Consider the following 25,009-nt stretch of genomic DNA (forward strand, 5'->3'; position numbering starts at 1 on the left):
GGGGCCATCTGTGACAATCCTGATTCATGACTCTCTGCCTCGGGTTCGGTGTCAGGAATCTGGTTGTGTTCTTCAGGTGGCGGTATGGTGGCCACAGACTCAACTGGCTCCTCCTCCTCCTCCTGCCATAACTGCTGCTGGAGGCCAGAGCCAAGGTAACTGTGTTCAGTGGGATTTACTCCCATTAAGTATGCATAAGACTGTGGCCTCAGGGCATCTCTACACCAGCCTAAAACCCTGCATTTAAAACGGGGCTTTCTGCTTCTGTTTTAAATGCAGGATCACGACTCCCTTTTTCACATGCTTCCTTTCCCCCCTCCCCCTTCCCCCTCCTTCTCCCCGTATCTGAATCTTCCATTATCTTTCATTGATATCACTCATCTTCTTGCCACTTTTCCTCTTTTCATGGAGGGAACTGAAGCGGAACACAAGGGGGTAATTTGACAGCTCATTATCTGCAATCTCTTTAGAAATGGAACAAAGGGCATTTAGTGCAAGAGACGCCTTGGAGGTTCACGGCGTCATGTAAAGATCCCGCAAACTTCTGTGAAGGAGCTATCTCAATCGCAGGATAAAAGCCCCCTGTGAAGAAAGGGACTTCTCAGCAGTCCCTCATAGATCAGTGGTTTACAGCCCGGTTGAAAGTAGGTTATGCCATATGAGGACCACGATGAGTTAAAAAACCAAACAGAAAAGAAATACCAAGAATCTGTGGTGGTATACGTTTTGCTTGGGAGGCCTGGAAATGTACATACGGACAGCTGGAAAATATGTTTTCAAGCCAATAGGCCAAAGCCTCATTAGCCCTCAAACTATTCAACCCCTGCATGTACATTTTAAATATTTGAACCTGTGTGTGTTCAGTCACCATCCAAAGATCTCACTCGTTTATATTGGCCCTTTATATCTCACTGCATACTTTCCAAAAGCTCTGCCTGTATTCACTTTCTCTTGCATCACAAGACAGAAGTCTTGTAAAGGGAAACATGGTTTCCTAGACTGCATTACTCTTGTGGCAGATGACAGATGTCACCCTCACATGATTCCACTGTAATATGATTTGACGTCGCCAAGCGACAATGGCAAATTCCCACAGATACCCTGGAGGACTTTTGTGTAAAAGTGTTAAAATAAAATTAATTCTTGCGTTTAATTAATTCTTATTTTGAATTAATTCTTAAATTAATCCTTATTAATTAATTCTTGAATTAATTCTTATTTTCTGTTCTTTCTTTTCTGAAGAAGCTCTGTATACATCCAATAAATCCTTGGTAAGTAGAAGAGGAATGGGGCAGCTGTGGCCCTTCAGATGTTGATGGACTACAACTCCCATCATTCCTGACCATTGCCCATGTTGGCTGGAGCTGATGGGAGTTGGGGTCCAACAACATTTGGGGGGCTAACAGCTTCCCCACCCTTGACGTAGGAGGAAAAAGCAGGAAAAATGACCAGAGGAATTATCTTCGGCCAAACATCCTTAAGAGAAAGCTGAAAAAACAGATAACCCCTTTATAGCTGTTCTGGACATGAGCGAGAAGCATTGGGTACTAAGAGCACAGACAGGCCAGGTTAAGTGGGATGTGTTATACATGCTGGAGTTATGTTTAGCCAAACAACGATGTGGGGGAATTCAGACATGTGCTTGGTTTCAGCCACATTGCTCAGCATGTAATGTAAGAAGATAAGAAGAGCCATGCTGAATCAGACCAAAGGCCTACTTAGTCCAGTATTCTGTTTCCACAGTGGCCAACTAGATGCCCATAGGAAGCCCACAAGCAGGACATGAGTGCAACAGCACCCACCCAGCAAATGGTATAGAGAGGCATAGTGCCTCCGAGGTATCCATCATGACTAGTAGCCACTGATAACCTCCCCCTCCATGAACTGATCTAGTCCCCGTTTAAAGTCATCCAAGTTGGTGGCTGTGGTGTTACAGCCCAGGGTTCCACCTTTCCCCAGCCTCCTCCTCAGAAACTGAGAAGCAAGCCCCTCAGGAACGTCTGCTTTCACTTTGGGACAGCTGTACCCACTGTCCCACAAGCCTCAGCCCTTTTACTCTCTCTGGGTTCCAGGGAAACTCAATAAGCTCAATTGGTTCTCTCAACCCATTACAGGAGAAGTAACCAGGAAACAGATATAATAAAGGTAGCATAAAATCAATCAACACGTGGGAACTTGGATTTTTAAAAACAGAGATTTATTTAAAGCATGAAAAGTTGTTGTTGTTGTTGTTAGTATTATTATTATTATTATTACTACTTTCAATGCTTGTTCCTAACTTCCCTACCTACTCTACCCCTCCTAAAATCCACACACAACCCCCACTACCTAGATGTTGCTTCTTCAATCCCTAAACCCTATCTGACTAGCTAACTGTGGGCCCATTCCTTTTATAACCTTAGAATCCTCACACACACACAATCCCCTCCCACCTTTCACTCACTCTCTGGCATACTATTAAGTATTAACCCTATCTTACCTGGGTTAAATTTAACAATATAAAAACATACATAACAAAACAGGCAGATGTTACAGTGGCCATCACTACATTTTGTGGTAGTGAATTCCATAGTTTAACTGTGTGTTGTATGAAGGATTACTTCCTATTATCTGTCCTGAATCTCCCACCATTCAATTTCATGGGATGACCCTGGGTGCTAGTATTATGAGAGACAAGGAAAAATGACTCCCTATCCACTTTCTCCACCCCATGCATAATTGTGTACACCTCTACCATGCCTCGCCATATACGCCTTTTTTTAAAGCTAAACCATCCCAGACATTGTAACCTTTTCTCATAGGGTAGTTGTTCTAGCCGCTTGATCATCTTGGTTTCCCTTTTCTGCACTGTTTCCAACGCTACAATGTCCTTTTTGAGGTGTGGTAATGAGAACTGTGCACAGTATTCCAAGTGTGGTCACACCGCAGATTTCTATACAGGCAGTATGATATTGGCACTTTTATTTTCAACTCCTTTTCTATGCATTGCTGGCTGGGGAACATTGGGAGTTGTAGGACTTTTTTCTGTATAAACATGGATAGGATTGCATCCTTAACGGTGTCATCTTCTTCTCATCTTAACCTCCATGTGTTCACTGAATGCAGGGCGGGGAACTGTTGGCTGGCCCCATCCCCAACCTCAGATGCCTCTCATGAGCTTCGCATGAAAGACCAAGGCTAGAACAGGCTCTATGTACACACAGTTGTATGGGCACAGGGCCTGTACTCATAATCAGGAACCCTAGAACAACCATGGTTCCCAGCTGCACACAGCTGTATGCATAAAGGGTCCATTCTCACCTTCAGCCCAATGCAGAGCTGTCGCAATCCTGCTCCCCCTTTCTGCAGTCACTGATAAGCTAAGAGGAGTGTGCAAAGCTTAGACCTGATTCAAACATTACCTGTGCAGCTCGAGACCCTGCTCTCCCCATCTATTCCGAAACAGTCCTTGCCACATCGTGTAAGGAGCGCTAATATTTACCTTGTTTGGATTGTTTCTGCTTGCGTCGTCTTACAATGAAGATGGCCAGCAGTATCAAGAGGACAAGCAGCAGCACTGCAGGGACTCCATATATCAAAGCAGGCTGTAGATCTGCTGCTGTGCCTGTGTCACTGATTTCTGTAGTGGCAGGGCTTCCCATTTCAGAACTGTCCGTTTCTGCTAGGGTGGTGGTAGTTTGCAGATTCTGGTCACTAGTTGTCCAAAATGCAACGGATGTGGTGGGTCCCAGTGCTACTGTGTTAGTAGATAATAGTAAGCCATCCCCCGAAGATTCTCCATCGGCCATTGTAGTCACTGAGCCTGCCAAATGGGGAAAAAACGAGAGCCACAACTCATCAATCTTATTTGGATAACTGAAATTGAGACTTAGGTCTTCTCCACACGGAGCTTTTATCCTGCTACTGAGATTGGTGACTCATGGAAGTTTGCAGGTCCTTTAGATGATGTCATCAACCTCCAGAGCATTTCCCACACTAAAAGACCTTTATTCCATTTTTTTAAAAGATCAGAGATAATGAGCTATCAAATTACAGTGTTTGAGTTCTGGTGGAGTTCTCTTGTGAAAAGAGGAAAAGCCGCAATAAGAGGAGCTAGACCACAGCGCCATCTAGCGGCTGTGTAATGAAACATATAGAAGAAACAGATAAGGGGGAAAGGGGGGAAAGGAAGTGCGTGTAAAGGGAGTCTGTCGTGATCCTGCATTTAAAACGGAAGAAAGCCCTGTTTTAAATGTGGGATTTTAGGGTGGTATAGAAATGCTCTAAGTTTTAACACATGTCATTTAAAAACTGGCTTCCTTTCCCACCCCTCCTTAACCACTTGTCTTTCCTAGAACTGTTGTTGCACATCAAATCCCACTCTTGGTGCTCCCTTGCATCTCCCTTCTCTTGATTATATGAAGATTCAGGCTTCCCCCTTCCACAAAGATTTTTTTTAAGGCCAGTGAGTTGTGAGCTTCCATGCAAATAATCTAGAAACAGGGGTCTTTAGTGGAGTGTCCAGTTTAACAAGTCCAAAGCAAACTGTACAGAGCTCCAGAACACAGTAAGGCAGCTATACCTGGGCAACTAGCAGGAGAATGGCTGGGGGATTCTCAGTTAAATAAGTACAAGGTAGCACACATTAAGAAGGAGGTGTGCAAATACTCATTTCTTGTTTCATTTGTTGTTTTTCACATTCCATTCATCTAATTCTCCATTCATTCGAATTGCAACTGTTCATTAGATCATTTGTTTTCCCATTGATGGTCTTCTGCTGACTTTAACAGCCATATTTTTCCATTCAAATGGCATGACATTTGCTTACATTCTCCTCAGGCATCCAAAGATCCACTTGCCAGCTCACCAGAGGCAAGTAGCTCCTGCCCTCTGGCAAGCAGGGCACACAGCACCACACAGATCCCTTCTCCATAGGTCTCATTCCCATAATATTTTTTTTAAAAGCAGGTAAGTAACAGCAGGATTCTCTTTTGAGTAGTGGGAAAGACTCCCACTGTTTCTTACCTTCTCCATATCCTGCACAAAATAGAGAAGACCCAGCTTCTCTCCCAAGCCCTCTGTGCATGCCAGAGAATACAGGGATGGGGACTGGCAACCACACACACACACACACACACACACACACGGCTAGGAAGCCAAGACCCCTGATTCTACTTCCAGCGACAACAACCCACACCCCAGGGCATTAGACCTGCCAAATGTCAGACCAAGTGGACAAAGGGTCCCTGCTTTATAGAAATGAACATATTCTCATTGTTATTCATATTCTTATTATTCCCATTCATTGATTCCTACAATAAAGAATGAACAAATGCACACCTCTATTGCGAACTATAATGCAATCTCTCTCTCTCTCTTCTGAATTAGCTGTAACTATGCAGGAGAGCCCCTTCATGGATCACTGCCTTGTTGTGGAGAAAGGGCTTGCACAACTCAGTGAAGCCATAAGCTATGCCATGCAGGGACACCCAAGATGGACAGGTCATGGTGGAGAGTTCTGACAAAATGTGGTCCACTGGAGAAGGAAATGGCAACCCACTCCAGGATTCTTACCAAGAAAACACCATGGAACGTATCACAAGGCTAAAAGAGATGACGCCGGAAGATGAGCCCCTCAGGTTGGAAGGTGTCCAAAATACTACTGGGGAAGAGCAGAGGGAATTTCCAAGTAGCGCCAGAAAGAGTGAAGCGGCTGGGCCAAAGCCAAAAGGACACTCAGCTGTGGATGTGTCTGGTGGTGAAAAGAAAGTCCGATGCTGTAAAGAACAATATTGTTTAGGAACCTAGAATGTAAGATCAATGAATCAAGGTAAGCTGGAGGTGGTCAAAAATGAGATGACAAGATTGAATATCGACAACTTGGGAATCAGAGAACTAAAATGGACAGGCATGGGCGAATTTAATTCAGGTGACCATTATATCTACTACTGTGGGCAAGAATCCCTTAGAAGAAATGCAGTAGGACTCATAGTCAACAAAAGGGTGGGAAAAATAGTACTGGGGTACAATCTCAAAAACGATAGAATGATCTCAGTACGAATCCAAGGCAAACCATTCAACATCACAGTAATTCAAGTCTATGCCCCAACCACTGAGGCCGAAGACGCTGAGGTTGATTGGTTCTATGAAGACCTACAACACTTTCTAGAACTAACACCACAAAAAGATGTCCTCTTCATCAAAGGGGATTGGAATGCTAAAGTAGGAAGTCAAGAAATCACCGGGATAACAGGCAAGCATGGCATTTGTGTACAAAATGAAGCAGGACAAAGGCTAATCGAGTTTTGCCAAGAGAACACGCTGATCATAGCAAACACTCTTTTCCAACAGCACAAGAGGCGACTCTACACATGGACATCACCAGATGGTCAATATCGAAATTAGATTGATAATATACTTTGCAGCCAAAGATGGAGAAGCTCTATACAGTCAGTCAAAACAAGACCTGAAGCTGACTGTGGCTCAGATCATGAGCTGCTTCTTGCAAAATTTCGGCTTAAATTGAAGAACGTAGGGAAAACCACTATACCATTCAGGTATGACCTAAATCATATCCCTTATGAATATACAGTGGAGATGAGGAATGGATTTAAGGGATTAGACCTGATAGACAGAGTGCCTGAGGAACTATGGACAGAGGTCCATAACATTGTTCAGGAGGCAGCAACTCAATCCATCCCAAAGAAAAAGAAATGCAAGAAAGCAAAGTTTTTGTCTGATGAGGCTTTACAAGTAGCTGAGGAAAGAAGGGAAGTGAAAAGCAAGGGAGAAAGGGGAGATATATCCAACTGAATGCAGAGTTCCAGAGAACAGCAAGGAGAGACAAGAAGGCCTTCTTAAATGAACAATGCAAAGAAATCAAGGAAAACAATAGAATGGGAAAGACCAGAGATCTTTTCAAGAAAATTGGAGATATCAAGGGAACGTTTTGTGCAAAGACGGGCATGATAAAGAACAAAGAAGGCAGGGACCTCACAGAAGCAGATGAGATTAAGAAGAGGTGGCAAGAATACACAGAAGAACTATACAGGAAAGATCTGAATGTCCCTGATAGCCATGATAGTGCTGTCACTGAACTTGAGCCGGACATCCTAGAGAGTGAAGTCAAGTGGGCCTTAGGAAGCATTAGTAACAACAAAGCTAGCGGAGATGACAGTATTCCAGCTGAGCTATTTAAAATCCTAAAAGATTATGCTGTTAGAGTGCTGCACTCAATATGCCAACAAATTTGGAACACTCAACAGTGGCCACAAGACTGGAAAAGGTCAGTTTACATTCCAATTCCAAAGAAGGGCAATGCCAAAGAGTGTTCAAACTACCACACAATTGCGCTCATTTCACATGCCAGCAAGGTGATGCTCAAAATCCTACAAGCTAGGCTTCAGCAGCATGTGAACCGAGAACTACCGGAAGTACAAGGTGGGTTTCGAAGAGACAGAGGAACTAGAGATCAAATCACCAACATTCGCTGGATCATGGAGAAAGCAAGAGAATTCCAGAAAAACGTCTATTTCTGCTTCATTGACTACGCTAAAGCCTTTGATTGTGTGGATCACAACAAACTGTGGCAAATTCTTAAAAAGATGGGAGTACCAGACCACCTTACCTGTCCCCTGAGAAACCTGTACGAGGGTCAAGAAGCAACAGTAAGAACCGGACATGGAACAACCGATTGGTTCAAAATTGGGAAAGGAGTATGACAAGGCTGTATATTGTTGCCCTGCTTATTTAATTTATATGCAGAGTACATCATGAGAAATGCCGCGTTGGATGAATCACAGGTCAGAATTAAGATTGCTGGGAGAATTATCAACAACCTCACATACGCAGATGATACCGCCCTAATGGCAGAAAGCGAAGAGGATCTAAAGAGCCTCTTGTTGAGGGTGAAAGTGGAGAGTGCAGAAGCTGGTTTGAAACTCACCATTAAAAAAACGAAGATCATGGCATCTGGCCCCATCACTTCCTGGCATATGGAAGGGGAGGAAATGGAAGCAGTGACAGATTTTACTTTCTTGGGCTCCAAGACCACTGCAGATGGTGACTGTAGCCATGAAATTAAAAGATGCTTGCTCCTTGGGAGGAAAGCTGTGGCACACGTAGACAGCATAGTAAGAAGCAGAGACATCACCTTGCTGACAAAGCTCCGTCTAATCAAGCTATGGTTTTCCCAGTAGTAATGTATGGCTGTGAGAGCTGGACTATAAGGAAGGCTGAGTGCCGAAGAATTGCTGCTTTCGAACTGTGGTGCTGGAGAAGACTCTTACGAGTGCCCTGGACTGCAAGGAGGTCAAATCAGTCCATCCTAAAGGAAATCAACCCTGAGTGCTCCTTGGAAGGACAGATACTGAAGCTGAAGCTCAAATATTTTGGCCACCTAATGCGAAGAGAAAACTCCCTGGAAAAGACCCTGATGCTGGGAAAGATTGAAGGCAAAAGGAGAAGGGGATGGCAGTGGATGAGATGGCTAGATTGCATCACCGATGCAATGAATATGAACTTGAGCACACTCCGGGAGAGAGTGCAGGACAGGAAGGCCCTGTTACAATAGCAGCATAATTATGAAGGTGAGCAATTTTGTCCTCAGAATGCCTTGCAAAATTGTCACAGCAGGCCTCCGATGGCTGCAGCATCACAGTTGTCAGTGTAGATGTTAATAATCCCCGTACCACCGGGAAAAGCTCTGCTAGATGGCTACTCAAGGATGCAACTGAGGCAGCGAAGTAAGCCATCGCATCCCTCAGTGCCACACAGCAGGCATGATTATGCACTCTAACACGTATTTGGTCAGCCTCACATTGAGCCTTACACCACCTGCATTCTGCGTTTTGTATATGTTCACATGTATTGGCCAATGAAAAGCAGCAATAATAGATCATTCTCTCCCAAGTATCAAATTCGAAAGGCATTCCGAAAGCTTGATGTTATGGTTGGCGAGATGTAAATATTTGTTCCTGCCTTCAAGAGCAGCACATACTTCAGACACTTGATAAATTAATTGCTCCCAAAATAACTTCAGTCTAAGCTGTTTCACTCCCCCAGTTGTGTTGCCAGACTCCAAGGGAGGGATGGGGATGAGAGATAAAAATAAGCAACAGTTGGCATCTGCAGCATACCAATGTTATGGTGAAAGATCTCAGAAGTCTGCTATCTACATGCCTAGACTGGTACCTTTCTCCATCTTTGTTTGCCAATGATGTCATTGTGTCAAACGGGGTCACTAGGATGGGTGAAAAAAAGTAATTTCACCACAACTGCACCATAGCCACTTTGCTTGAGGATTTGTCCGAGGAGGAGTCCATAAAATCCAGCTATATGAATGCCAGCTTGAAGTCCCTGGAGGAACTGCAACCAATTAATTAATCAATTGTTTCACAAAGTTAAATACAAACAAGAGAATATATGTAAAAACTTACATCAAGTGCTATCTGGGGAGAAGATGTAAAACTAACATCTTGGGGGAAGGGTCTAGGCAAGGGGTGGGTGACTTGTGGCTCCCCAGATGTTTTGGCCTACAATTCCCATGAGACCTAGCCAGCATAGGCAATGGTGAAGGATCATGGGAGTGGTAGGCTGAAACATCTGGAGGGCCACAAGTTGTCCACTCCTGGTCTAGGCCTTGAGACTATGGTGATGAGATAAATATCATATTGTAGATAGATGGATGGATAGATGGATAGAAAACAACAACTTTCCTCTGGCACAAGAGCTTTGAGACTATGTGCAGGGAGGTATTTACATGGGGAACCATTCCAGTCTGAAAGTCCCCGCCTGCAGTAGTAAAAGCCAGGCAGGAAGGGCTGTACCACATGACAGTCTTGACTACTGGCAGGTGGGCAAACACGTCTCTCTTTTTTCCAAGTTGCTTGTAAAACAATACTCAGCCTTTTTGGTTGTCCAAAAAAGGACATAACTGTAGTGCTATGGAATGCTCTGCAATAATCTATGTATAATTCAAGTCACTTCTAAAAGGAAATGGCACACAAATCCTTCTTTGTATCTATGCCAGAAATAACCTTTTAAGAAAGAGAAGAATTGTTCTTCCATTTTTAAAGAAACCTCTATAAAAGTGTTCCCAAGTAAAGAAAGACTTGTGGCCTCTTCCGATATTACTTTTTATTGGCATGGGTCTTAAGAGGACCCTGGAGGAGTATTCCTCCTCCCCTTTTCTAAAGTAACACAGGGATCGGAAAATGTGTAAATGTCTATGATGATAAGAAAAACAGTCCACCTCTTTGTTAAAGGAAAAGCATCACATATACGTGTTCAAGAATGGATCTCTGATCCTAGCTGTTAACACACTTACAGTGCAATCCCCCGTAGTGTTATTTTTTACTCAGAAGCAAGCCCCACTGTGTTCAATAAGGCTTACTCCTGGGAAAGTGCATTTAGGCTTGCAGCCTTAATCCTGGAGATTTGCCTATATCTTGAACTAAACCAATCAGGCTTAAGCGTATCTATTTCATTTATTTTCTAAAACTTGAAACCATGCCTCCTTGTCTGATGTGCCTAAGGGTCTGAGCCATGTGCTGTGCATCGCCAACATAACATAGGTTTGGACTTGGAGGTTCTCAACACCCATGCAATGGGGCTGCTACGCCAGAACAGGGGAGACGCCCATATGCGGCAGGAGGGCTTGTGTTCAGGGGGAGGGAGGAGATGTGGAGCAGGCTAGGGCCACTGCCTGCCACTTGAGAGCCATCATGAGGCCTGCAGAACCACTCCCAAACTCCCATAAAGAACAGAACAGCAGCTGTTATGGCAGAAACCTATGCCTGCAATAGAGCAGCTACAGGAAACAGGAGGGATGAGATGAAGCCTTGACTCTATTTGCAGTTTTATAGACATATCTCTGATCTAATTTTGTCCATACCCATTTCCTTCCTGCTTGCTTCTAGTTGGTTCTGCTCTCTTTCCACTCCCAAGTGCTAGCACCGTAAACCACTCTTTTTGTCACCTTATGTAGGTTCATTTCGACTCCCCCGTTGTAGATTCAGTACGTTCCACTTTCTTCTGACTGACTTTTGTCAGCCTTGGAAGTATTGTCACTCCAGCTATTTCCACAGAGCAGGTTAGGACATGCTACTGACATTTGACTCTGCAGCCTAAACAGCCCCAAATCAATGGAGCCAGAAATGTCATCCCTAAGAGGTACAATGATTTTGAACACAGAATAAATGGATCAAGATTCTTTCATTATTATTAAATTTAAAATGTATGCATCACTTCATACCCCATTACCCTCTCCTTGGCAGTAAAATACAACATTAATACATTCAATAATTTAAAAATTGCTGCTTTTTCATGACACCCAAAATGAACCGCCTAAGGCAGCTGCTGCACTCTGCCTGGTGGTTGGGCCAGCCCTGATCAATAGGAGGAAAAGTAGGATGCAAGCTTCTGTGTTCAAAGAAGATGGTCACATTTATTTTGCCACATTTTGAGTGTGAAAACTCTAGAGAGAGGTGCAACTGTTCATATGAAGCAGCCCCAGTTAGAAGGTTATCTTGGGCTAGAATCCATAATCTATGCGTCTGGAGATAAAGGTAAAAGGTAAAGGTGTCCCCAACCAGTCGTGTCCGACTCTAGGGTGCAGTGCTCATCCCTGTTTCTAAGCCGAAGAGCCAGCGCTGTCCGAAGACGCTTCCGTGGTCATGTGGCCGGCATGACTGAACACCGAGGTGCACGGAATGCTGTTACCTTTCCCACCGAGGCGGTACCTATTTATCTACTTGCAATTTCTTGCTTTCGAACTGCTAGGTTGGCAGGAGCTGGGACTGAAGACGGGAGCTCACTCCGTCATGCAGCACTCGGGTCTCGAACTGCTCACCTGCCGACCTTCCAGTCTGCAGTTCAGCGTCTTAACCACTAAGCCACCGCGGCCCCCGCGTCTGGAGATAAGGACCATTTAAATTCATGGGACTGTCCCTGAAGCAAGCATTCACGGGATTGGGCTACAATGTCTTTTTAAGGAGCTAGGATCAGAGGCAGCATGTTTCTGAATCCCAGTTGCTGAGGAACAAAAATGGGAGATGCTCTTGCCCTCGGGTTGCTTGTGGGCTTCCCATAGGCATTTGGTTTGCCATTAAGGGAAACCAGTTGCCAGGCTAGCCTGCCTTTGGGGATAATTCTTCCCCCGGCCGCACAATGTTAGCCATCCCACACAAATTACTGCGTTCCTAGCTTTGCCCTTCCAATACATGGTCACCTATACTAAGTACACAATGTATCCAAAAGTATAGCCATTTGCCATTTGTTGTTCAGTCGTTCAGTCGTGTCCGACTCTTCGTGACCCCATGGACCATAGTACGCCAGGCCTTCCTGTCCTGCGCTCTCTCCTGGAGCGTGCTCAAGTCCATATTCATTGCATCGGTGATGCTATTTAGCCATCTCATCCTCTGCCGTCCCCTTTTCCTTTTGCCTTCAATCTTTCCCAGCATCAGGGTCTTTTCCAGTGGGTTTTCTCTTCGCATTAGGTGGCCAAAATATTGGAGCTTCAGCTTCAGTATCTGTCCTTCCAAGGAGCACTCAGGGTTGATTTCCTGTAGGATTGACTGATTTGACCTCCTTGCAGTCCAGGGGACTCGTAAGAGTCTTCTCCAGCACCAAATTCAAAAGCATCAATTCTTTGATGCTCAGCCTTCCTTATAGTCCAGCTCTCACAGCCATACGTTGCTACTGGGAAAACCATAGCTTTGATTATGTGGACCTTTGTCGGCAAGGTGATGTCTCTGCTTCTTACTATGCTGTCTAGGTTTGCCATAGCTTTCCTCCCAAGGAGCAAGCATCTTTTAATTTCATGGCTACAGTCACCGTCTGCGGTGATCTTGGAGCCCAAGAAAATAAAATTTGTCACTGCTTCCATTTCTTCCCCTTCCATATGCCAGGAAGTGATGGGGCCAGATGCCATGATCTTCGTTTTTTTAATGGTGAGTTTCAAACCAGCTTTTGCACTCTCCACTTTCACCCTCAACAAGAGGTTCTTTAGATCCTCTTCGCTTTCTGCCATTAGGGCGGTATCGTCTGCGTATGTGAGGTTGTTGATAATTCTCCCGGCAATCTTAATTCTGACCTGTGATTCATCCAACCCGGCATTTCTCATGATGTACTCTGCATATAAATTAAATAAGTAGGGCGACAACATACAGCCTTGTCATACTCCTTTCCCAATTTGGAATCAATTGGTTGTTCCATGTCTGGTTCTTACTGTTGCTTCTTGACCCTCATACAGGTTTCTCAGGGGACAGGTAAGGTGGTCTGGTACTCCCATCTTTTTAAGAATTTGCCACAGTTTGTTGTGATCCACACAATCAAAGGCTTTAGCGCAGTCAATGAAGCAGAAATAGACGTTTTTCTGGAATTCTCTTGCTTTCTCCATGATCCAGCGAATGTTGGTGATTTGATCTCTAGTTCCTCTGCCTCTTCGAAACCCAGCTTTTATTTCCGGTAGTTCTCGGTTCACATGCTGCTGAAGCCTAGCTTGTAGGATTTTGAGCATCACCTTGCTGGCATGTGAAATGAGCGCAATTGTGCGGTAGTTTGAATACTCTTTGGCATTGCCCTTCTTTGGAATTGGAATGTAAACTGACCTTTTTCAGTCTTGTGGCCATTGTTGAGCGTTCCAAATTTGTTGGCATATTGAGTGTAGCACTTTAACAGCATCATCTTTTAGGATCTTAAATAGCTCAGCTGGAATACTGTCATCTCCGCTAGCTTTGTTGTTAGGAATGCTTCCTAAGGCCCACTTGACTTCACTCTCTAGGATGTCCAGCTCAAGTTCAGTGACCACACTATCATGGCTATCAGGGACATTCAGATCTTTCCTGTATAGTTCTTCTGTGTATTCTTTCCACCTCTTCTTCATCTCATCTGCATCTGTTAGGTCCCTGCCTTCTTTGTCCTTTATCATGACCGTCTTTGCACAAAACGTTCCCTTGATATCTCCAATTTTCTTGAAGAGATCTCTAGTCTTTCCCATTCTGTTGTTTTCCTCGATTTCTTTGCATTGTTCATTTAAGAAGGCCTTCTTGTCTCTCCTTGCTATTCTCTGGAACTCTGCATTCAGGTGGATAAATCTTCCCCTTTCTCCCTTGCTTTTCGCTTCCCTTCTTTCCTCAGCTACTTGTAAAGCCTCATCAGACAGCCACTTGGCTTTCTTGCATTTCTTTTTCTTTGGGATGGATTGAGTTGCTGCCTCCTGAACAATGTTACGGACCTCCGTCCATAGTTCCTCAGGCACTCTGTCTATCAGGTCTAATCCCTTAAATCTATTCCTCACCTCCACTGTATATTCATACGGGATATGATTTAGGTCATACCTGAATGGTTTAGTGGTTTTCCCTACATTCTTCAATTTAAGCCGAAATTTTGCAACAAGAAGCTCATGATCTGAGCCACAGTCAGCTCCAGGTCTTGTTTTGACTGACTGTATAGAGCTTCTCCATCTTTGGCTGCAAAGGACAGAATCAATCTGATTTCGATATTGACCATCTGGTGATGTCCATGTGTAGTGTCGTCTCTTGTGCTGTTGGAAAAGAGTGTTTTCTATGATCAGCGTGTTCTCTTGGCAAAACTCTATTAGCCTTTGTCCTGCTTCATTTTGTACACCAAGGCCTTGCTTGCCTGTTATCCCAGTGATTTCTTGACTTCCTACTTTAGCATTCCAATCCCCTATGATGAAGAGGACATCTTTTTGTGGTGTTAGTTCTAGAAGGTGTTGTAGGTCTTCATAGAACCGATCAACCTCAGCTTCTTCGGCCTCAGTGGTTGGGGCATAGACTTGAATTACTGTGATGTTGAATGGTTTCCCTTGGAATCATACTGAGATCATTCTATCGTTTTTGAGATTGTACCCCAGTACTGCTTTTCCCACCTTTTTGTTGACTATGAGTGCTACTCCATTTCTTCTAAGGTATTTTTGCCCACAGTAGTAGATATAATGGTCACCTGAATTAAATTCGCCCATGCCTGTCCATTTCAGTTCGCTGATTCCCAAGATGTCGATGTTCAGTCTTGCCATCTCATATTTGACCACCTCCACCTTACCTTGATTCACTGGTCTTACATTCCAAGTTCCTAAACACTATTGTTCTTTACAGCATCGGACTTTCTTTTCACCACCAGACACATCCACAGCTGAGTGTCCTTTTGGCTTTGGCCCAGCTGCTTCACTCTTTCTGGCGCTACTTGGAAATTCCCTCTGCTCTTCCCCAGTAGTATATTGGACACCTTCCGACCTGAGGGGCTCATCTTCTGGCGTCATATCTTTTAGCCTTGTGATACATTCCATGGGGTTTTCTTGGCAAGAATCCTGGAGTGGGTTGCCATTTCCTTCTCCAGTGGACCACATTTTGTCAGAACTCTCCACCATGACCTGTCCATCTTGGGTTGCCCTGCATGGCATAGCTTATGGCTTCACTGAGTTATGCAAGCCCCTTCACCACAACAAGGCAGTGATCCATGAAGGGGATTTGCCATTTGGGGGATGTTTTTCCATGAATAAATATGCTTTTGGTGGTCGAAAACTCCCCCTAAATGCACTGATGTTTGCACTGGGGTAATTTCCATCCTGGCCAATGCAAGTCAGTTGAGGTGGAAACACACATTTCATTACTATGTAACAAAGAGTGAAGTTGACTCTCTAGACCAGGGGTGCACAAACTTTTCGGTCTCAAGGGCTGCATCAGGTGACTGCTGGGGTGGCAGGGGCTGCACATTGACACATAGACACACAAGCCACCATAACAAGATCTTTAAAAAAAATAAAATGCTCTAGGAAAAGGCATAGAGCAGGAATCTCATCCCTAGAGCATCCCGGGAAGTACGCAGGATCCTTCAACTGCTGCTTCCTGAGACAGTCTAGGAAAGAGTGGGAACCATAGAACCTTTTCCTTAAGTGTTTTTCTCTCCCCCCCCCCACCATTTTTTTTTATGTATCTCCAGATGCTGAGGGTCTGGAGCCACCAGACAGGACTTGGGGAGCTGCCTGTGGCTTGTGGGCCATACTTCTTGTACCCCTGATCTAGACCACCATGTGAGAATTTACAGCTGCAGATGGAAGAGCAACATGTGACCACTGGCAATGTTTTCCAGCATGATAGATGTTGCTGCCATCGTCAGTTTCATACTCTGGATTGTCCAACAATGCAGAATGGAAGCAGCAGTCCCCAAAGTTGGGGAGAAGCTTGTTCCTTTCCAGTCTTGGGGAACAACTCACAGATGCCAATGTAAGAAAAAGAATGCCAGATGTCCAGAACATCAACAAGCACAGAAAAACAGCGTGGAATGTCCTCGGCTAGCATCCTACATGCACTGCAGAATGTAGCACGGCACCCCAAACTGGGTGTTGTTTCCTTTTTCCAAGGAAAGATTACCAAAAAAAAAAAAGTGACAATTGTGAGAAGCTCATTGTAAAATGGCGCTCATCAGCTATTAGACCTGTGATTCTTGCCTTTAGGTCCATCACGTTGTATTCAGTTCCATTGAAATGCTGAGAACAGAAATGCTGAGATTTGGATCCTCATTAGTGTTGAGTTTTAAATGTTTATTTTTCTTAGCTAGCAACTCAAGTTTTAATTGACTAAAGTTCTAATATATTTTACTAAAGGTTATAGTTGACTTAAAAATTCATGTGCAAGTATTTACTTTTTATGCATTTCTGGTGTGATGGGGTCAAATATACTGCACAGGGCATAGACTTATCTCATTTGGATGTGTGTGTTTTTCCTTGGACAAGGTCTTTGAGTGTATTGGGAACCATGCTAACTTTATGTGAAATATGAACTGAACATTCATAAGGTTCTTTTGTAATACACCATAACAATTCTGGGGTAAAAAAAAAAATCACCCCATGTTGCAGTTTCCATGAAAAAGGGTAAAAGACTAAATAGGCTTTTGGTTTGATCCTTAGGTATTTCAAAGAGTTCTAAGGTATGCAGTGTCTTGTGTCTTCAATCTTTCATCATGATCAGGCACTTGGGACATTTAAAATCCTGCATTTAAAATGGGGCTTTCTGCTTCCATTTTAAATGCAGGATCAGAACTGACTCCCTTTACACGCGCTCCCTTTCCCCTCTCCCCTTCCCCCCTCCTTCTCCCCGTATCTGAGTCTTCCATTATCTTTCATTGATCTCGCTCCTCTTCTTGCCGCTTTTACTCTTTTCACAGAGGAAACTGAAGTGGAACACAACGGGGTAATTTGATAGCTGTGATCTATTTAAAAACGGAACAAAGGGCATTTAGTGCAGGAGGGTCACAGCAGGGTCACAGTGTCATGTAAAGAGCCCACAAACTTCCGTGAAGGAGCAATCTCAATCGCAGGATAAAAGCCCAGTGTGAAGGAGCCCTTGGAGATGACCCAAACAAAAGTGTTCTTCTAATAATTGCTCCTGCTTTTCAAACAATTATTTTAGGGAGCAATCCTATGCCCATAGACAGCATCTGAGGGACATAGGATTCTTCGGTTTCCTGGCTCCAAGCTCCGAGCCAGGGCTCCGAGCCAGAAAACTGCGCTTCCCTCCCCCCATGCCGGCTACCCCTCCGCACACAGAAAATGGAGCGTGGAAACAGGGAGAAGGGGGCATTCCTGGGGGAGGGGAAGAAACCAGGGTGGCAGCCATATGAGATATCCTATGGCCGCCCCAGCCTCCTTTCCTTCCCCTCCCTGAAGTCTCCGCTAGATGGGTGAAATTGCCCGTGTAGCTGAACTGCAGACCAGGAGGCGCAAGGCATTAGATACATGTAAGCTTCCCAGTTTGGAGGCTTACAAGTAGCCAGGGCAGATCCCAGATGATTGTGCTCTTAATGTATTTTATAATTGGTTTTATCATTGCTTTTTATTGCATTTGCATTTATTACATATGTTGTCCTGAAACCTCGGCTATCAGGCAACTCATACATGAAAGAACATGAATGAATGAATGAATAAATAAATAAATAAATGGCAATTTGATACAGATTCAGCCAAGCAATACTGCCAAAAATCAGGAATGTTTTCCAAAATTGTAGTAAACAGACCAGCTTGGGGATCAATTTGTCAGGATGTCCAGCACTTGGCTATTTCAGAATGAGAAACCTGCTTTCAATTCCCCAAAACTATTTCTGTCTAAAAGGCTAATATATTTTGGGCAGAAGGCTAAGCTTGCATGGACTCTAATTTAATTTATATTTCAAAGTTATTATGCTTTAAATGTTCACGTTTATCTTCTTTGGAACTTGTTTGAGCAAGAATCCTTTGTATACATTTGTTCTGCTTTAGAACGTCTCTTTCACAAGAACTTCCTTGGAGAGTTTTAAAAGTTTAGAAGCTAAACACGACTTTTGCAAGAATGTGGTGGGAGCCGGCACAAACATTTATAGCTCCATAGTTCTTTACAGATGACATCTTCTATGGACTACTTTGCAATTGCAATGTGCTTATAGGAGAGAGAAATTCTTGTGTGATAGTACCCATAGTGAATAGTAACAATAAAAAACGCAAAAGTAGCAGATAAAATAATAAAATTAGACAGTAAAAAACAAACAAACCCAAGTATAACATAGGCAGGAATAGGCATCAAAAAGCAATGAAAGGCAGAGGAGGACAGGACGAACTTGCCTGGTGTAGAAAGGATAGTTTTTATTACCTTCCAGGGTGACAGGTGCACATGTCTATCGAGGGAGTTCCGCACGTTGGGTGCCACCACTGAAAAGACCCTCTTTCCAGTAGCCATCTGCAGGAGCACCCAGAAAAAGTCTTCTGAACTAGATCCCATTTGGTGGATAGATTTATGTATGAGATCCTTTAAATATCCAAGTCCCAGGTTGTTGAGGCCTTTTAACAAATTAAGACCAGCACTTTGAGCTGAGTCTAGAAATAACCTAGTTGCCAGTGAAGTTCTTTTAATACTGGCACAATTTGCTCTGTCTGATAGCACAGGTGTATGCGTGGACTCCTGGGAGCGCACACAGTGTGGGGTGGGGATACTTGATCTGTCCCTATTCCATGGTGCTAAAGTACCATCCTTCAGCACCACCTTCTGGAACTGGCCATTTAGGAGCAGAAATACTGGAGCACAGGGCCCCCAACCCCAGCCTGGGCAGCCAATCCAAAAAGACACCATGGTCAATGGCACTGAAAGCCATTGAAACATCCAGGAGAATCAACAAAGATGGACTCTCCCTGCTACTTTCCAGGAGTAGACCATCCATCTGGGTGACCATACCATTTCCCATCCCAAAACTGGGCAGGAAACCAGACTGAAGCTGGTTCAGAAAATCAGAATCATCCAGCAATGGCTGGAACTGAATAGTCACTACTTTCACTTGAACCTTTCCCAAGAAAGGGAGGCTCCTCCCCAGCCAGACATTGAGGAAATCCATGAGGTCCTCCTGGGAAGGAGGAGCCTCACAGCTGCTTCTCTCAGGGTGGCTAGGACAATCCCCTCCTTCAAAATAGCATTAGCCACCGTCCAGATCCACCTCGCCATTTTCTCTCAGCTCAACATCAGCAGCCAAGATGGGCAAGGAGCCAGTAGACAAGAGGTAGGCCGAATCCCTCCAAGCACACAGTCCACATTCTTGGACTAGGATGCATTCCATCCTTATAACCCTGACCTGACATTGCTTTAGCAGCATTCTGTGTCTAAGCTGGAGTCTATGTTGGAACAGATGTAAGCAATTTTATCTGCACAGTGCAAAGCAAAAGAGTCACAGCAGGCTACCAGGGACTCCGCCAAATCTTCACCAAGGTGAAGAAGCGCCCTCACTACGAGGAACAGCTCTACTGCACAGTGCTGCATAGGTACAATGTTAGCAGAAAAATAGGCCCTTTGCTGAAATTATCGCTTTTGAGCAGATCTTCAAATGTATTCTAGCTAGAGTTCAGTTACACTTATTCAGACTTTTTCTCTACTTGCATTCCAGCCATCCACACTACTAATTCATAACCCCAAGCTGCCCAGAAAACTCAGAAAGCCCGTAGTTGATGGGAGAAAAGCTTTGCAATAGTCCTGTCAATTGTCTGTGTCAGCTCCAAATTCCAGAGGTTGACTAGGGCAGCCTTTCCCAATATGGTGCCCTCCAGACATTTTGGACTACAGCTCTCACCATCCCCAACAATGGCCATGCTGGCCAGGGATGATGGGAGATGTAGTCTAAAACATCCGGAGGGCATCATGTTGGGGAAGACTGGACTAGGCCATTGATAGGAACATCAACTATGTTAGCAGGAAATTCCACAAAGGCCATCTGAAGCCAACCAGCTCCATCAGGCACATTAGAGGTAGATCGACCTAGTTTGTCCTCCAATACTACAGAGGTCAGTAGCCTTACCAGGTAATGATCTGTTAGTGGCAAAGCCACTAAGATTAGAACAAAGATGATCAGGGGACTGGAAACAAAGCCCTATGAAGAGAGACTGAAAGAACTGGGCATGTTTAGCCTTGAGAAGAGAAGACTGAGGGGAGATATGATAGCGCTCTTCAAGTACTTGAAAGGTTGTCACAGAGAAGAAGGCCAGGATCTCTTCTTGATCATCCCAGAGTGCAGGACACGGAATAATGGGCTCAAGTTACAGGAAGCCAGATTCCGACTGAACATCAGGAAAAACTTCCTGAGTGTCAGAGCAATACGGCAATGGAACCAATTACCTGGGGAGGTGGTGGGCTCTCCCACACTGGAGGCCTTCAAGACGAGGCTGGACAGCCATTTGTCAGGGATGCTCTGACTTGGATTCCTGCATTGAGCAGGGGGTTGGACTCGATGGCCTTGTAGGCCCCTTCCAACCCTACTATTCTATGATTCTATGATTCTAAGCCATTACTGAAATCTCTCTCATCCCAGATCCCCCTTTATGTGATGGCTGATGGTTCAAATATGATTCTCCTGTAGCAACAAACCCCTCCTTGGTGTTTGCAGACTTTCCCCCCTTCACTACCAATCTCATTTTTTATTGGGAAATTTCCCTGTGCCTAAATTCTTTCAGTCTGGAGACCAGTCCAGGGGTTTACCAAGATTTAGATCAGACTCATCATAGAATTTCCACAATGCATCAGTTTGCACGATCAAACAAGCCACTGTGGCTTAAACAAGCCATGGTGGCTTTTTCAATCCCCAGAGCTGCCAGAAACCATTTCCCTAATTAGCAACCTGGGCACAGCTTGTCATGTTGTCTGAACCTGGGCGGCATGGCTGTTTGAGGACAAAACAACCCTTAAATAACTCAGCAGCAGGCAATGGGTTATTTCAGGGTTGTTTCCCCCTCAAACAAGCTATGCCATCTGGGTCTGACAACATGACAAGCCACACCCAGTCTGATAATTAGGGAGATGGCATCCTAGCATGCACTGGAGATTTAAAAAAGCCACCATGGCTTATTTAAGCCCCAAAGCTCCTTCTCATTCAGCAGGTGCTTTTGGCTCCCCCCCCCCCCGCCTGTTTGATAAGCAGCGGGGCGTGGTGGTGGAGGAGCTTTAAGGGGAGGCTGAGGGAGCTTTTGGGATGGGTGTAATTACTGTGGGAGTCTGTGAAGCCAATTTCTGCTGGGGCACTTTACAAAACAACTGTTCTAAGCAAGCATGTACATAAAAAAGACAATATCCACTGAAGCGGTCATTTGAACTTGCAGAGTTGTGCAAATGTTTTGAGAGAAAAGAATAATAATTTTAAAAGGAGGTTGCTGCCAGGAGAAGCGCCAAAGTGGAGGAGATAATTCTCAAGTGTCATTTCAAATTGCAGGATAAGGAGAGGGGAATATAGGATGGGGGATGCTTATTGAATGTGGGGCAGTGAAAAGTTTCACTAGAGAGGTGGAAGCCACAAAACAAGGAGATGTACTAGAAAGGCCTCTGGGATTCATACTGGGATCAGGTAAGAGAACTAAAGGGAAAAGAAGGCATGGCAAGCCACAGAGCGCCTGATCGTCTGTTGGGAGTAACATGGCCTAGTGAGTGAACAACCAACCCATGGTGGCTTAGGGGATCTCTACCCCTCACGTTTATTGCGCATTCATGGTTGCTCGTTCACTGAATTGTGCGGGTCCATTACATGACATTGTCGTTGTCCAGTCATTATTCCACTATTTCCTCCCACCTATCCTGTGTTTTTCCAAATGGAAAAAAAATGGGTATTTTTCCAGATATGCGCAAATGGAGTGCCATGTCCTCCCCGTGTATTTCTCCCCTAGCGGTAATGAACCGCTGAGTGCGGTTGTTGGGGGGCGTGGTCATGATGTTGAAGGTGGTGACGAAGGTCTGATGGGCGTTCAGCCTTCCCGCTCCTGCGCCATTTTGGCTCCTCGCCATTTTCAGCCTGCCTGTTCAAAACAGAGCGGCAGAGCAGCAGAACAGCAGAGCAGCAGCAAGGGGGGGGGCGGCAGAGCAGAGGAGCAGCAGAGGGGCTGAGCAGCAGGGACTGGCCAAAAGCCTGGAAGAGGGAGACGGGGCCCGGGGAGATCGGTGGAGGGGTGTCCGCATGTCAGTCCCCATCCACCAGTAATGTGCAAGGGGAGGGAAAGGGGCAGGAACCGAGGAGCAAGTATTGCTGAACCAGGAGCGTGTGTAATGCCTCTTCATGGAAACATAATGCTATGGGAATAGCCATCTACAGAGAAGGAAGCACGTGTAAAGGGAATCAGTGATCCTGCATTTAAAATGGAAGCAGAAAGCCCCGTTTTAAATGCAGGATTTTAGGCTGGTGTAGAAATCCCCTTATTCTCACTGTGGCTTATCTTGATGTGCAAACTCACTCAATGACTTGTAAAGTAGCTCACACGGCTGAAGGCTGCAATCCAAACATACTCACTAGGGAGTAAGCCCCCCACACACACACACACAATACAAGAGGACTTACTTTTGAGTAAACATGCATAAGATTGTGCTGTAAATTTGAAAGGAGAGGAGGGACAAACTCTTTTTACAGGATTGTAAAATACAAGCAGAAACAAACTCACCAGGTAAGCTCATTTGACATTTAAAGCCATGCTAAATATGATGAAGACAGACAGAACCAGTAGTCCAGTTTTAGCGCTTTGTGGAAACCAAAGCCTTTGTGGGAAATTATTTCATATCCATAACAACCAGATATCAATGTGTAAATATTAGGAAACCAAATATCCCTCCCACTTGCGGGGGGGAGTTGCTGGATTTAGCTACAGAATATTTAGAGAATACTTTTACAGGCAACTGTTTTATATTTTAAAGCAAAAACAAGTAATGACCACCCTCTCTGCCTCTCTCATATAAAATGCATATGTTTAGACACATAGTCTTACATGCATGAAAATAAAGCTACAATAATAATTTTCCCCATTATTTTAATATGGGAAGTAGACACCCGAACACAATTTCTGCTGTGCCTCTCTGGAAAAAAAGAAAAGAAAAACTGTTTGGATTACATCATCTTCAACGGCGAGGTTACAGGTCAGATATTTCTAGGAGCTTAATCGATGGTTCATTATGGTCATCTGATATGTCGAGCTATCACGTTAACAGATAATTAGACTGCTGTTTCACTTGCCCATGAAATACTAATATTACAACTCAGTCCTATGCATGTTTACTTAGAGACAAGACCCACTGAGTTCAATGGGGCTTATTCCAGGTAAGGATGTATAGGATTACAACCTTAGAAATACAGGTCTTAAAAAAAGAAAGAAAACAAATGATTTAAAATCATAGTACAATGGGTCAGAAACAAAAGCTGCATATGCGTCTTAACACACCTCAAGTTTGTAGCTCAAACTGGATCCATGAAAAGAAAAGCCAGCAAACGGTTGGGAAGCAAAGCTGAAAGCAACAGTGCAAGTTTGTACAAAGTGCCTTTACAGGAACCAGATTTTCTGGGCGTGACACTTCAAAACAGTTCTATAGCCTCAAGCATAAAGTGTGTCTGTCTGTATAGTTCTTCCTAACAATGCAAGGGCATGTTACTACTTACCAGAGCAGGCAGGCCTTTCGCTCAGCAACAGAAATAAGGACAACATAACACTGGGTTTCCGCATGTTACTGTCTCTGTGGCCAGGTGTGATACTGCTTTCATTCTTCCTCAGCTTTACAGAATATGTACATTTCCTGTTTCCTGCCTTTGCAGTAAATGTGTAAGATGCCTAAAGGAGATGCGCTACATTTGATTGTTTTTAGGAAGTGATGTAATTCTGTTTGGGCCTGTCAAGAGAGCAATGATTGCAAAAGGTTGCTTTCAAAGCACTGATTCAGCTGAAAAACACCAGTCAAAGCCGCCTGTGAGAATCTTGCAATCCCCCCTGGACTTCAGACCCAATGCTTTCTCAACCAGATTATAATATCGCAAATATCTTCCTCTAATGCACACACACACACACACACACACATGTTTCTTAGTGTGGCAGATAAGTTATGGATCACTTCAGATATAATCCACCAGCTTTCCCCAACCTCGTGCCCTTCACATGTTCCATCATCCCCAGCCAGTGAGGGCTCAGTGGATAGGGATGATGAAAGCTGTAGTCCAACACATCTGCAGGGCGCCAGGTTGGGGAAGGTTGTAATACACTAAAGCAGAGATCCAAGAGGCCCCATTCACAAGCAGAACATCCTTCCATGTGTGTGTGTGTGTGTGTGTGTGTGTGTGTGTTGCTGATTTTCCTTTCCAGCTGCTTGAGCACATGGGCGGGCGGTACCTTGGGAAGCCCCTCCCCTTCTCTAAGAAAAGCTCATCAGAGGGTACATCCCCATTGGTTCCCAGTCCGTGTATTTCTTTGTTTATATCTTGCTGTTGTTTCAGCCAGTTTTTGTAAGCTGCCTTGAAAGGGCTTTGCCCTGAAAGGTGGTATATAAATTCCTTAAATAAATACATAAATCAGTAAATTCTGTCACTTCAGCTACTTTCAACTAAGTTTAATGTTACTAAGAATTTATATAACATATTAGAGTGTTCAAAGCACTTCACATACTCAGTGAATCCTTATAACCACCATCAGGATTATTTCCCCCATATTGCAAGTAGCGTGGGGAGGGGGGAGGCTGAGTGATAGTGGCTTGCTTAAGGCCACTGG

The 25,009-nt window shown here is 44.4% G+C and overlaps 1 protein-coding gene across 2 annotated transcripts in view; it reads right to left on the reverse strand.

The window, feature by feature from the left end:
• TMEM154 (transmembrane protein 154) overlaps positions 1–24,112 on the reverse strand; it is a 42,058-nt gene extending 17,946 nt beyond the window's left edge. The window contains exons 1-2 of one of the 2 annotated variants that reach the window (XM_084856271.1): positions 23,914–24,112; positions 3,482–3,802 (exon numbers count right to left, since the gene is read on the reverse strand). In XM_084856271.1, coding sequence (XP_084712397.1) covers positions 3,482–3,802; positions 23,914–23,977 — 385 coding nt within the window. In that variant the 5' untranslated portion in view covers positions 23,978–24,112. Of the gene's footprint in view, positions 1–3,481; positions 3,803–23,698; positions 23,774–23,913 lie in introns of those variants that run through there. The other variant, XM_084856273.1, reaches the window with a different exon arrangement.
• Between the last annotated feature and the right edge of the window lie 897 nt (positions 24,113–25,009).

This window comes from Heloderma suspectum, chromosome 5 (assembly GCF_057233095.1).
Source record: "Heloderma suspectum isolate Gila_16-S chromosome 5, 16-S_ref, whole genome shotgun sequence".
Taxonomy (NCBI): Eukaryota; Metazoa; Chordata; class Lepidosauria; order Squamata; family Helodermatidae; genus Heloderma; species Heloderma suspectum.